The 14884-nt window shown below is 38.1% G+C and overlaps 1 protein-coding gene across 1 annotated transcript; it reads left to right on the top strand.

The window, feature by feature from the left end:
- The first annotated feature begins 2417 nt into the window (after positions 1-2417).
- LOC141907303 (degenerin-like protein del-10) lies at positions 2418-9062 on the top strand. Its single transcript, XM_074796908.1, has 10 exons — positions 2418-2557; positions 5198-5368; positions 5470-5700; positions 5785-5903; positions 5991-6172; positions 6364-6556; positions 6700-7139; positions 7623-8164; positions 8288-8379; positions 8833-9062. Exons 1-10 carry the CDS (start codon positions 2418-2420, stop codon positions 9060-9062), a joined length of 2340 nt encoding a protein of 779 aa, XP_074653009.1.
- The last annotated feature ends 5822 nt before the right edge of the window (positions 9063-14884 follow it).

Here is a 14884-nt window from a genome sequence, read left to right as displayed (position 1 = left end):
TGGTCACATTATAAAGTTTCAAGAATCATGTGACACATTGATTACTGCCTGCAATGATTCTAAGGCAAGATTACGCGATTTTGGCAATAGTCAATCAAGACGGGATTGGGCTAGTTTCTACAATCTAACCGGTCTGATTCCTGGTATCATCTATGAATTCGAAAAATCTGCGATTTATCTGAAAACCAAATTGAATAAAGTTGTTTATAAATTTGATGATCATGAGCATTCATTAAAGACATCCAAAAAAGAGCTATTCTTCTTATATTTGAAGTTTGATACGATCTTATATGAAAACAGTATCAGCGCACCTATGAAATATGGTGCAGCTAAACGAATTCTTTTCCCTACACCAATCAACATAGTAACATTGAGTGACGACATTGAAGAAATAAACGCGAATGTCACTCGACCGCTTAAAACAATGATCGCGCAGAAACAGATATCGATGGCGGAATTAGATTCTCTGATGCAGGAAAATAAAGACCTACTGGAGAAGTTCCCGCGAGATCTACAAACGTTCATGGATAATTCGTTGAAAGCGATATCCTCAGTCGTTAAAGATATAGACCGGCGTAGCCAACCCACAAGGGACTTCATCGGAAAGATGCTTAGTTATGATATTCCTGTTGAGGCTAGGAGATTATTGGCGAGAATTAAGAAAAAACTGCAGTACATTGTCGACGAAAATGGTGAACTGACCGAAACTATAAAAAAGTATCGCGATGCGCAAGCTGAATTGGCGCTTGCAACCTCACTCTTAAACGATCATATGACAAAGTATCGGAACAGCATTGTCATTGGTGAAGACTTTATTATGTAAGTATTCTTAAATGCTGCGATGTGTTTTCCGGTGGCGATCGATACGCTTATTATGCTTAACCCTTGACATATTTTCAGAAATAATTACGTATACGTGTCCGTGTACTTTCAAACGCTGAGTCTGGAAACGTTGAAAAAGTCTGAAGGATATTTGTGGTTTTCCCTAGTTTGTAAGTTATTTATTTGTACTGATTGACTATCAAATCATGTAATACAAGCTCAAATAGCTTGGTCTTTTGCTGATATAATCTAAGTACGGCAACTAAAAGAAAATCATTTGCTTATCGTTTATCTTTTTGATGAAGACCCGATAAGAATTCATCACTATGTAGATATTTCCCTTGGAATGTATGGAATACAAACGAGTTTTTGCAGACATTTTAAATGCCTTACTTTCATACGCCAACTTGAGTGGTTGGATCCTTTCGAATGTTGATTATATACTTAACATGATATCATGAATCGTATGTCACATTCCCTTCTCATCCTCGTATTCTAGGTGATATAGGTGGTTCTGCCGGGCTTTATTTAGGCGCATCTTTATTGGCTATCGCCGAGGTCGTCTGGTTTTTCGGATCTCAACTGCTGTACCGCTTGAAGCGGCTGCGACGGATGCGCGCTGAAATAGAAGCATAATTCCGCAAAATAAATCATATTAATCACTTAAATATTATACGATTTACTGATTCATTATCTCTCCCATTCAACTAGACACGTTGTCGAATTTACAAATTCAAAACAAAATACCTCTTGCACTTTGTTATAATTGTAAATATTTGTAATGTGTAATGTTTATTTTGAATCCATGCAATTATATTGTTAATCTACTTGTTTTGGGGAAGGGTGAAATATCGGATAAAGCCAGCAGCAAGCGGGCCTCGGTGAGAAGGGTTTTCGAATTCTCTGAACGGATCTAAATACACATTTCTAGAGTCGCGACGTTCTTATCTAAGAGGATATATACTAACACAAATAAAATAGCTCATCCAATTCTTACGGAACATGATCTTTCTAAACTCACCGCATTGAATTCGCCTGTAAATGGAATTAAAAGGTAATGCGGTAAAAACAATCTAAATGATTTCCGTTATATCCTATAGAAATGCATCTTGCCTGTATGATAAAGCAAGATGCTAATTCAATTTATTCAACGTTTATATTCATATATGTTTGGTTATGAGTACAAATGCATCGATAGATGTGGCTGATTCGGGCTAGAACGTAAAATTCCCTGATATTCAAATGCGGGCGCCAGTATTCATTTTGGTAGCTTTTTATCGAACGTCTAATACCTAATAAATCAATCAAATACATAGAATACGTAACAATGCATTAATCCTTATTTCACAGACAATATGCTACAAAATTATACTTTATTTTTAACTGAGATTTGAATCTATAATTCAAATCTCTGAACTTAAAACTGTAAAAATGAATCCTGGGTTGGTGGTTTTTGTATTGGACTTGCTTGGCAACCATGGCAGTAACCACCTGCAGCTGAGAGAATGTGCCAGCCAATCATTATTCTACCACCATCGGTGGCAGCGCTCTTTGTCTTGGGCTGCTGTCAGAAAAGTTTTCTTTTAATACGGATTATGACGAAGGCAGATTCGAAAATGGCAGCGGTTAAAACCGAAGATAAACAAACTTTCAAAGAAGCGCTTTCCGACTTTTCTAATGACACGGCATTTCACGGGGTTAGATACATAGGACACTCTCCAACTATCACCATCAGGTAAGCGTTTTTCATTTCCATCAGATGATTGAATTACAAAAACAATGATATTCACTATTGTCAACCAACGGCACTTCAAATTGAATAATTCTTGCCAGTAAAAACTTGTTTTCATCGATATGAAAACTTATTCAGTTGTTTCATCGCACAACCTTCAAAACGCCATTTTAAGACAATTTTTCCGAAATCCATTCTCACAAGTTCCCATCCTGGAGATTTACCATTAATTTTTGTATAAGTTTATTACACTTTCTAAGCTTTTTAGGTTGTTTTAAGAATGACTTTGCTGGATCAGAAAGTTTCTAATGTCCCTAAGAACCTATTTCACATTTCATCCGGAGGAAATTACTAACTGCGGATCTATATACACCCCTAATATTATAGGCCATAAGTTATCGTTTTATTTCGCCGGTCTTCCAGTCTCTTTTTTTACAATATCCACCTTCCGGATATTTTCTAGTTATGCCAAAACCTACTATTTCCAGTTCGATTATAATCATTGTGTCCGAGCATGTTGGCATGGATACAGGGAATCCACTGCTCCCTGCTTTCTGTTTTTTTTTTAGAGCAGGTTGAAAGAGAAATTTTTCCCCTTTACATTGATATCATAACCGTAAACATAGTAAAGAATATTTTGTTTTTCAATTCGATAGAGTTTCTTTTTATCTTACGTATATCCTTTTTCGTGATATCGTATTTCCTCTGACTGCCAGAGTGAATTATATCCATAGCCTAATATTGCACGCTTGTCCATTGTTGGATACACTCGACACCGTGATGAGAGCTCCCCGCTCGCGAATGTTAGATGAATAAGTTATCTACTATTTTGCTCCTTCATTTTCCCAATATTTTGTTATTTAATTGATTGAGTAGAACTTGAATTATTTCCTATGTACATGGGTTTTCATATAAATAAATGAATTATAATTACATTTCGACATGACTTACTCGCCCGTTATTTTACCTTTTGACACCTGAGATAAAATGGATGCTGAAATAAACCATACTCTGAGAGTTATATTCTGAAACGAAGAAGAGCAAGCAAATGTGCAAAACTTTTGAATCAAAATCAACATTATCAGATAATGTTGAAAGCTTGTGGTTGAAATACATGGCCGGTTTGATTTATATAAAAAATATGGGACACCCAGGCCACCAGGCCCAGGTTCTAACTGATTCTTTGGACAGAAAATGTCCATTCATCAAACGTGAAACCCAGATTCATTGACCATTTCACGGTTCAAGGCTTCATAAGAAAAAAGCACTCCCAGTCGTCAGGTTGGTTAAGCGTTCAACCTCACTTTAAGCGCAATATTTCAACCAAGATTTTATGCCTAGACGTTTAGACTCGTTGGCCAAAACGTCGTTGCTATCACAAAAAGTCAAAATAACCCCAGATAGCCTTATTATTTGTTCGTCTCTATGAATGATAATTCTACCGACGAAACACAATAGATATGTGTCGAGCTAAAGGAACCTTATTCAAATTGTGGTAATATATTTTGGGTATGTCCACGTGGTATAGCCACGCAAATGTAGACGTGTAAGTACCTAGGATCTGCATTGGTACCCACGATTCGTCACACGAATCGTGATTTGAACTTGATCATTCGAACGTTATGACATCATCGAATTCAAAAGAGAACAAGATGATTTAAAATGGATCCCTCCGCAGAGAGCACTATGTGGGTCTATGTCATTTTACAGACCTTATACTCGACTCAAAATAAGCATTATTCGTACACTGGAAAATTCGATAGTAGGCCTTATTAATTTGTTATGAGGTAAAACCAATACAGAAATTAATCATAGGGACGTACGCTCACACTTACCCGAAGTACTTGGCTTGAATTTATGATGACGACATATATTGACATCCGTTAATATTCAGACTAGGTCCAAATTTATTGTTTTCAAATAATTACAACATTACTACATTACGGAGCCCGGAGGTGACATGGTTATTTCGTTCGAACGAAAAAAATATATTTATTTCTCACCATGTCACCTCCGGGGCTCCGTACTATTTAGTGTATACAGGTAATACGAATCAGCCACCACGCAATACAGAATATAGGAAAAGTCAAAAAGAAAGAATGTAAGGACGCGACCTGGGGACATGAGATAAAGAAAATATTTTCAGAATTAATTTTGACATAACAACTCGGAATAAAGTCCCCAAAATTGTTTGATGTAATCGAAATTATTTTTCTCTGAGATAATCTACCCGTGGTCTACGGGACATTTCCATTGAATAAAACGTTTTCTGAATTTATCCCGAAATAATATCTCGGAATAGATTTCTTTTTTACATTGAATTAATAACTGGTCAATAAATACATCTTTTTAAATGTCAGGATATTTCCGTGTCGAATCCCTTTATCAGTTTTGAATAGCGGTGATGTAGACAAGTAATTTATTTTGGAAACAGAGTCGAATAAAAGCAACTATAAAGCAGGTCTATAAAGCAACTGAATAAAATCTAATTAGCTAACGGCTTCTTTTCTATCGATTAACCGTTTTTATTTAGTATAAAGTAATGGTCTGTAGCTATCTACATTTCGGCATGAAGCCTATTTGATTTTTGGCAATGGTGTCTTTTTTTACGTGACACGGTTGGCATCTTCTGTTATATTCTAGATGTATTTGGTTGATGTTGTTTTTCGGTATGACTGGGGCGTTAATCTACCAGGTGCACGACCGAGTCAAATATTACATTTCAAGGCCGGTTACCGTGGATATATCTCTGGACAACAATCGAGGTCAGATACCATTCCCGGCAGTTACCATCTGTAACACCAACACTTTCAGGTATATTTCAGCAGAGCAGCATTCAGTATAAGTCAAATTAAACATTAAGCATGTCTTTCCGTTCAAATGATTTTGAGTCTACTCATTATTCTTCTCTTTAGATTATCTGATGTATATAATGATGGATTGTTCAAGTCGATCGATAGGTTCTACCGCCAGAACGTGAGACCAATAACACCAAAAACTGAAAATATATCGACAAACACAAATTTGTCAACTACTGAAAACATTTCGATTACTGGAAATTATTCGACGGAAGACGCTCTAAAGAATGTTGATATGCGGTCACTGATATTGAAATACGGCCATCGTTTGAACGATACCGTGAAGTCGTAAGTTAAATCAATGTAGTTTGAGATCATTATCTCGTAGCCAAATGTGATGGATTACGTGTAAATTCTATTTAATTGCTAAAGCGCGAACTTCCAATCAGAGGCACTGACAATGGCTAACCTGACAACTATGTTGACTGACTACGGACAATGCTTCGGGTTTAATCACGACAAGAAAAAACATCTCTACAGCCAAGGGACCGGTAAAAATGAAGTTGATTTTCTTGTATATCCATTCCTTAAATGAAACTCGTGTTCAGTAATCTAAAGAAATCGTTACTTCAATACAGGAGCGGCATATGGCTTGAACCTGTTGATCAACTTAGAACAGTACCAGGATATGGAAGGAGACCACAAATCCGCCGGACTCAAGGTTCTAGTTCATGATAAACATCAAGGAATTCGTATGAAAGATTTGTCGTTATCTGTACCGCCCTCAATGAGTGCGCTTATCGATGTTCAAGCTAAAAAGGTAAACTGTAGAGTTAGAACGTTGGTGTACATAAGTGAATTGGCGAATGCAGTAAAATATGCTGGCAATTTATCATTTGCATTCATTGAATCCCTTTCAAGATACTTTTTTTAAGAAAGATGAGCTGTTATTAGTTTCCTGTATCATTCAACCCAAAAATAAAAACGTCTGTCTATTCGGTTTCATTTCAGACGACCGAATTGCAAGATCCGTACGGAAACTGCATGAAATACGCCCAAAGACAAAGTATGTGCGAACATAACTGTTATATACGGGTGACGTCATCAATATGTAAATGCCTGCCGTTTTATGCCGAAGACAGTACCGCAGGTCTGCCGTATTGTACTTTAGAACAGCACAGATATTGCTACCAACTAGAACTCGGTAAGGGAAAGGGAAGTGGTTATCGGTGCACTAGCACTCACTCACCAGATCTTAGATCGATGCCTCGCACATACCGGCAACCGTCTTGTCCCTTCACTTATTCTGTATACGTTATATAATTGTCATTTCTTTTAATTTTAAAGCGAGAATGCGTCGAAATCAAACAGTTTGCGGCACTAGGGAATGTCCACCACCTTGTCAACAACTGACGTACGATTCACGAATCAGTTACGCGGCTCTGTCGAAAAGCATGGCGCGGAAAATGGCACAAAAAGAGAAAAACAATCTGAACATGTTAGCAGATTACAAAATGGCAAGAGAAGCTCTATATAACGCTGACCCTCGTCTGGCGAATGCGAGCTTTTCTACGGTTTTCAATTTTGTTTCATCACTAGAAAAATCTGAAATGGTCATAAAAAACGTAAGCGATTTTCTGGAGGATCAAGATAAAATCATCTATTCCGATAAGCTCTACGTCGCAAAAAAACTTAGAGAAATGTCAATATCTGTACGAGCGGAGAAAGTGAATTATTTACGCTATACCGAATTGGAAAAAATCTCCACGATAGTTATTCCGGGCTTGGTAAACTTCAAAACAGCCCTTAACGAGACCCTTGTTTCAGATTTCAAAGTGATAAATGATTTCCTAACGAACTCGTCGGCTGTATCGCAAATAAATTTTCAAGAAGCGTTTTCAAATGTCGGTTTCGTAAACAAACATATGCTTAACACAGCGATATCGACTCGGCTAGCTTTTCAGGATCTATATACCAACTTCAGAGAATATACAACTTTCGTGAAGTCATTGATCAATTATCCAACAATTATTGGTAGTATTAAAAGCTTTCAAGAATCATGTGACGCATTGATTACTGCCTGTAATGATTCTAAGGTAAAGTTATACGATGTTGGTAAAAATCAATCAAGACGGTATTGGGACAATTTCTACAATCTAACCGGTCAGTTTCCTGGCATTATCGATGAATTCGAAAAATCTGCGATTGATCTGAAAACCAAATTGAATACTGTTGTTTATATATTTGATGATCTTGTGAATTCATTAAAGACCTCCAGAATAGATTTGTCCGACTTATATCTGAAATATGTTACAATCTTATATGAAAACAGTATCAGCGCACCTATGAAGTATGGCGCAGCTAAACGGATACTTTTCCCTACACCTATCAACATAGTAACATTGAGCGACGACATTGAAGTAATAAACGCGAATGTCACTCGACGGCTTAAAACAATGATCGCGCAGAAACAGATTTCCATGGTGGACTTAAATTCTTTGATGTTTGATAATAAAGAGCTACTGGAGAAGTTCCCGCTAGATCTACAAACGTTCATGGATAATTCGTTGAAAGTGATATCCTCGGTCGTTAAAGATATGGACCGGCGTAGCCAACCTGCAAGAGACTTCATCGGAAAGATGCTCAGTTATATGATTCCTGCTGATGCTAGAACATCATTGGCGAAAATGAAGAAAAAACTTCAGTACATCGTCGAAGAAAATAATGAATTAACAGAAACTATGAAAAAATATCTCGAGGCGCAAACTGAATTGACGCTTGCAAACTCGCTCTTAAACAATCATGTGACAAAGTATCGGAACAGCATTGTCATTGGTGAAAACTTTGTAGTGTTAGTATTCTTGTTAGGAAGTTCTACAAGCTGTTTCCGGTGGTAATTTAGTTATTACGTTCGATTTCTGACTTATATTTCCAGAAATAATTACGTATACGTCTCAGTCTACTTTCAAACGCTGAGTTTGGAGACGTTGAAAAAGTCTGAAGGATATTTGTGGTTTTCGTTGGTTTGTAAGTACACGAAATTGATAAAATGTTTAATCATTCAATAGAAACTTGGTGTTTTACTTATACAATCTAAATGAAAAAAAACTAAGAGAATTAAGAATTATCAGATTGTCGTATATTTTCTTTTATGAATAAGTCTCGATTAGAATTCATTAGTATATATGATATATGCTTGGTAGATCCGGAATGCAAACGGCGTTGTGGGTTTTTACAGTGACTTAAGTTACGCTTCAGAGACAATGCATTGATTCTCGATTCTATAATATCGGGCTGTAGAGTCCTTATTTGCTACCTGTAGAGTCCTTATTTTTACTACGGCAAAATGAGCATACATCGTTTAAGAATATCCATCCAAAGAGATTATGCCTGATGTTGATAAAATGTGTTACATACCTATAAGGAGATCGTTATATCGTGAATTCTGTGTTACATTCGTGTCTCATTCTCGTATTTTAGGTGATATAGGTGGTTCTGCCGGGCTTTATTTAGGCGGATCACTACTGGCGATTGCCGAGGTCGTCTGGTTTTTCGGATCTCAACTCGTGTACCTCTTGAAGCGGCTGCGACGAAAGCGCACTGATAAACAGGACGAACAAGATGGCGTCACCGAGACGAAGAACGGATGTGAAGCGAATCGATTTGGTAGAAATGAGAACCATATCAATGCGATCACGTCTCCGATTTAGAAACGGGACGAAACGCCGCCAGTCTTTCATTTTGATCACTTGATAATCATACATATTACTGATTCATTATCTCTCATTAAACTAGACACGATACCGAAATTCAGAACAAAAACCTGTTTACACTTTATTACTATCATTTGTAAATAAACCTACATTTGTAATAACCACATTCATATACGTTTAAATACATGCAATATGTGATTTTACTCATTTTATTCTGGAGAAAGGGATGCAGTTTCGGTAAAAGCCGGACGTAAAAGATAAAGCCTCAGATAAATTTTCGGATAAAGCCTCGACGAGATGGGTTTTAGGATACACTGGATGGAGCCACGTACGAGGTTAAGATTCGTGCCTTATTTAGTAGAATATATACTCATACACATAGTATAGTTCATTTAATTCTTACGGAGCATGATCTTTCTAAACTAACAATATAACTCACCTGTAAATTATATAGTAATGCAGTAAATACAATTTAGCTAAATGTAAAAAGTCCATTATCTGATATAGATAATACGTCTTGCCCGTAAGATAGAGAAAGATGCTGATTTAATTTGTCCAATGTTTATATACATGTATGTTCGATAATGGGTGCGGAAGCGATGATAAAAGGTTATTCTTCGGATACACACAATACCAGCACGAGGAAGATATCATCTCCGCCATGCTACCGATTCGTTTGATGCGTCTTTACGTGTTATTCTCAACCGCAGCTGCGGCTAAAGGTGAGTGAAAATCGTCGCCCGACTCTATCATAGATCTGCACAGAACGTGACATGAACATCAGCCAGCTTTTGACGTCTTGTTGTCTAATGTTATCTCTTTACATTTTTGGCTTTCTTCGGTTTTAAAATCTTATCATTCACTGCGATTCTCTCACATCTAATGTAACGCTCTACGATACTAAAAATCTCCGAAAAACGAGTTTTGTCGTTGTTGTTGCTTGTCATGGATTTTGCAAAAGAACTAAATGAATTTCAGTAACAGAAGTTTTTTCACGTTGATATCACAAAGGTATGCATGCGCAAAAATACTGGTGATTCGATTTGATACATTAAGACCGCTGTACAAGGATTATACATCTATTCAATTTTCTCGCGAGATTTTTCTTTTGGTGATAGCACTACGTGTGCACTGGGCCCAAGAAGGATAATGAGACCTCTCGTATGAAGACTTCTATAAATTCGTAAACTAAATCCAAAAATGAATTGCTATTTAACTTTGCTTTTCAGGAATGAGTGAAAATGATCATCAGCCAGCTTTTGACGTTGTGTTGTCTGATGTTATATCCTACATTTTCACCTTTCTTCGGCTCTTATCACTACTGCGATTCTCTCACATTATATGTTACGTATATAACGTTGTACGATTTTAACAATTGCCGAAAAACGTGTTTTGTCGTTGTTTTTGCTTGTTATGGATTTAGCAATAGAACTACTAAAATTTCAGTGATACAAGTTTTTTTACGTTGATTTCACAAGCTATGCATGCGTAAAATTCTATATACTGGTGACTCAGTTGAATACATGAAGCCCACTGTACCAAAGGCATTCATTCATCTTCAAGAGTGATATTTTCTCGCGATGTTCTTCTTATGGTGATAGCTATATGCGTGCACTGGGCCTAAAAATGATGATAAGGCCTCCCGTGTGAATGCTTCTATAAATACGTAATTTACCTTCGAAAATAAATTGCTATCATAATTTGCTTTTCAGGAATGAGTGAAAATCGCACAGCGATCACGAGTCCGCAGTGCGCGAGGTCCGACTGTGAATGTGGAAGAAAAACGACAGTTTGTTCGTGTGAAGAAACGTGCGTCATGATGGGAATTTGTTGCAAAAGTTATGCCACGAGTTGTGCCACTAACACGACCACGGCAACACCATTTCCGTCGTCCATCGTAAATTATGTCTTATGCAGCTCATTTCAAGTCTCCTATTTCAGTTACAATAATCTTGGGAACTATTGGTCAGTTTCGCGGTGTCCACCCGCAAGTAATCGGTTTGATTCATCGATCAAACGACGGTGTGAACACCCGATCGATATCGGCTGGAATTCATCGATCAACGATTTAGTCGAGTATACGCCAGTTTTCTACGACGATCTTCTCTTTCGTAATTATTTTTGCCTTCGCTGCCACGTGGAAGACATCGACTCTAGCGCCTTGACACCGGTCCATATACGCTTTCATTCTCCGGGCCCTAAAGCTAAGTCGGTGTCTTTTCGCGACGATGGTCGCCTTTTCGAGAGGTTACGCGCTGGTTACTACGTGCCACAGATTGAGTGGAAATACTCTCCGAACCACGAAATGCAATGTTTTGATTCTAAGAATAAGAAACAGATCGTAGAATGCCTCGATTCGAAGAACCCTTGGTACACGACGTGTCAAAGCTACGTGGAGCCCATTTACATTAAAAACAAAAATAATCTGGTCTTTAGAAACATACACTGCGCTATCTGTAACGGCTACGAACGAAGTGATTTCGAATGCGCCTTCCCGACGGATGTTATGAAAAATTATGAAAGGCCTGTTTTATCCGTTCTATTCGATTTATCCCGACCGATGTTGATAGAGACTCAACTGATTGATTCGAACACCAATCGTCTCGTTCAAAAGTTACCGAATTGCCAAACGCCGGGAACACTCTTTAATGCACTGAATGGCCAGTGTTCGGACGTTGAAGAATATAAAGAGCAATTTCCCTCGGTGGAGCCTAGACGCCTGATTCATGTCGAATCATCCGTTTCGTTTAATTGCGCATCTGATGTCACTGCAATCATTTCCTTGACGGACAAGATGAAGGATTTCTTTTTCGAGTCGTTTAAAGCGAATTTAAAAAACCTGTCGATATCATTTCGGATCGATGATAATTGCTGTTCATTTTCGATTGACCTGTCATCGGCCTTTTATACCGAAACGACTGAGAAAAATCTGCTCGACAGAATGACCGGTGCCGTCAATGCATCGAACGCTCGCTGTAAATTTGACGATTCAAAGTTTGAACTACGAGTTAGGAATCATCGTTACGCGGACCTGAAAGAATGTCTACCAGAGAAAATAATCGAGCTCGTTGATGATACTAGTTACACGATCTTAGATCAACAAGGCATCGAATACGTGTCATTCGTTTCAGCTACTAACGCCACCAAGCGGCGTACCCAGTGGCTACCCCTACGTAAAACATCGGGCGTATTTCTGGAATACGTCGTTCGACGTGGGGAAGTTCCGCAACGATACTTGACTATTTGTGACAATCGATGCGATTCGGAGGTTATTTTCAGTCGAGAATTCCTTCTTTCTACCGGGCAGAAACACCGACTGGTGACCGCTGATGGTTTAGACGTACTGTTGAGTCCTTTCCAGTTTCATTTAGCAGGAAACTCCGCCATCGTTTGTTTCGATACGATCAATTTGACGAAGGATCTCGATACAGACGTTGAAGAGATGATCACTGTTGTAACAAGTGCGTTATCGCTGATCGGACTTGCAGTTCTGCTCTTAACCTACACGGTATTTCGATCGCTCCGATCTTTACCGGGTATAAATCTCATGCACATGTCAGCATCGTTATTTTTGGTCATGCTTTTATTTAACACCGTCGTATTTCAGTCATCGGTACTATCCCGCCCAGTGCTCTGCGCAGTAATCGGTATGTTAGTTCACTATCTGTGGCTCGTCGTGTTCTTTTGGTCGAACGTAATTGGTTACGACACATACCGCACGTTCGCTACACCGGCCGGGATCGAGACAGGGACCCGCGCCGACCAGATGACACGTCTACGGGGTTACTGCGCGTATGCGTGGTTCATGCCAGCTGTTCTCGTCGGTAGCTGCATCGCGATCGCGTACACGCTTCCGCATATCGGTTTCATGTACGCTAACGCTCACGTATGTTGGATTTCTAACTATACGCAGCTTCTGTACACATTTCTCGTTCCTATCGCCGTCATATGCGCGGCTAATTTAACTTTCTTCGTTCTGACCATTCAATCGATCTGTCGCGCGAGAAAGGAGTCGGAAATGACAAGAAATACAAGACGACCCGATCGTAATTTTATCCTCGTAACAAAGTTGTCTTTGATTATGGGTTTGAATTGGTATTTTGGGCTGATCGCGAGTCGCGGTAATTACACATTCAAATTGATTTATACCGTTTTCAACGGTTCGCAAGGATTTTTGATTTTTGCTTGCTTTATTCTGAGGACTCGAATATTCAAATTGTACAAAAGTTATTTCACCAGACACTGATATGACTTTTTATTTCATCATAACAATGGAACACCGCCCGTGGAAATCAAGAATCCACCAGGTGTGTGAGGAGCCTTTAAAATGATCACAAACTACACGTATAAAAATAACACACAAAGATCAATTTTCTAGTTCATCTAAACGATTTGTCTAATTAACTTTGGGCGACTTCAGGTAATAAGTTTATTTTAACTTCACCTGTCGTCCAGCGTCTTATATAACATTATTTTGTATCTATTCTTGCTACTTCAAATTGTAATTCAAATCGCGAATAAAACATATATACGGTACATAATATAACTTAAAGCTACTATGCTGAACATGGTTAAGTTGTATAATGTTAAGGGTCCAATTAAGTTATGTTTAATATTTTATTGAATTGACTTTGCAATTGACTTTTATTGACTTTGCAATAATCAAAATAACTGATGAAGTATTTATTGAAATAAAGATAAATAGAATTGACCGGCAACCAGTCTAGCCCCGATACGGCGATGACGTATTGCATATCCTGTCGAAAATAATCCTAGAATTCATAAAATATGAAATAAGAGTAATGAAATATTTCTAATTTCAATAAAACAAACCCCAAAATACACGATTGCAATTGTTATTTGTTATTTTGAAACGCCAATATTGATAACGTAGTGCACATCGACTCGCACAACGGTTTTTACGGCGTTAAAAAAATCTAAATTATGTCGAAGCCACTGCTTCATAGATAGATAGATATGTTACGCATTATTTCACTTTATCATTAAAATGAAATGTTTGGACAAAATGCCACATAAGATTAACATTTTATTTTCACAAATCTACGGCGTAGCACGATCCCGATCCAAAGATGTGTCGTCAGAAAATATTCGAACAATGTTCACTTACACCTGGTACATTGACGTTTGCACCATTTTGTTTACCGATTCGCAGATTATCTATTCTCATTGGAACTCGCAGCTACTCAAACAGCCATCGCACAACATATGGGGTAAACAAGATAATGTCCATTAATTCAATAATTATCGATTCAGAATCCATCCAGTAACGTTGATAGCCACGTTCCGATAGGTTGTGTTGAAAATATCTAGAAAGTGCTATTTTCGTTTTCGGAGGCGTTTAGATAATTAGCGATCGAATTTTGCAGGACACGAGAGAAACATGGCGGCTATGTGGTCAACGGCTTTACAACACCGCAAGTTCTTCTGTCTTTGTTTTTTATCGTTTATGATAATTGTGATGTACGTTTTACATCAGTTTGAGATTTTTGCCGCTGCCTATTCGGCGTATTCCATCGACGAACGATTAAGAACGGTGAAGCTCGGTTTAAAGAAACACGTTCATGAGTATCCCCACTTTCCGGCGATCATGAAACTAACCAGGTTCAAACTCGGTCAAAATCCGCAGGATAAACGAGAATTCCTGGAGCTAATCAGGGATTTCGACGTACTAATGAAACAAAATAATCTCACTTACATGCTGCACGGAGGTTCGCTGATAGGCGCCTATAGGCACCATGGCCTCGTACCGTGGGACGACGATTACGATGTTTTGATACCGCAGTCAGATTTAGCCAAAC

Source organism: Tubulanus polymorphus, chromosome 6, assembly GCF_964204645.1.
Source record: "Tubulanus polymorphus chromosome 6, tnTubPoly1.2, whole genome shotgun sequence".
Lineage (NCBI taxonomy): Eukaryota > Metazoa > Nemertea > Palaeonemertea > Tubulaniformes > Tubulanidae > Tubulanus > Tubulanus polymorphus.
The sequence above is the reverse complement of the archived record's forward strand: the minus strand, read 5'-3'. Positions and strand labels throughout refer to the sequence as shown.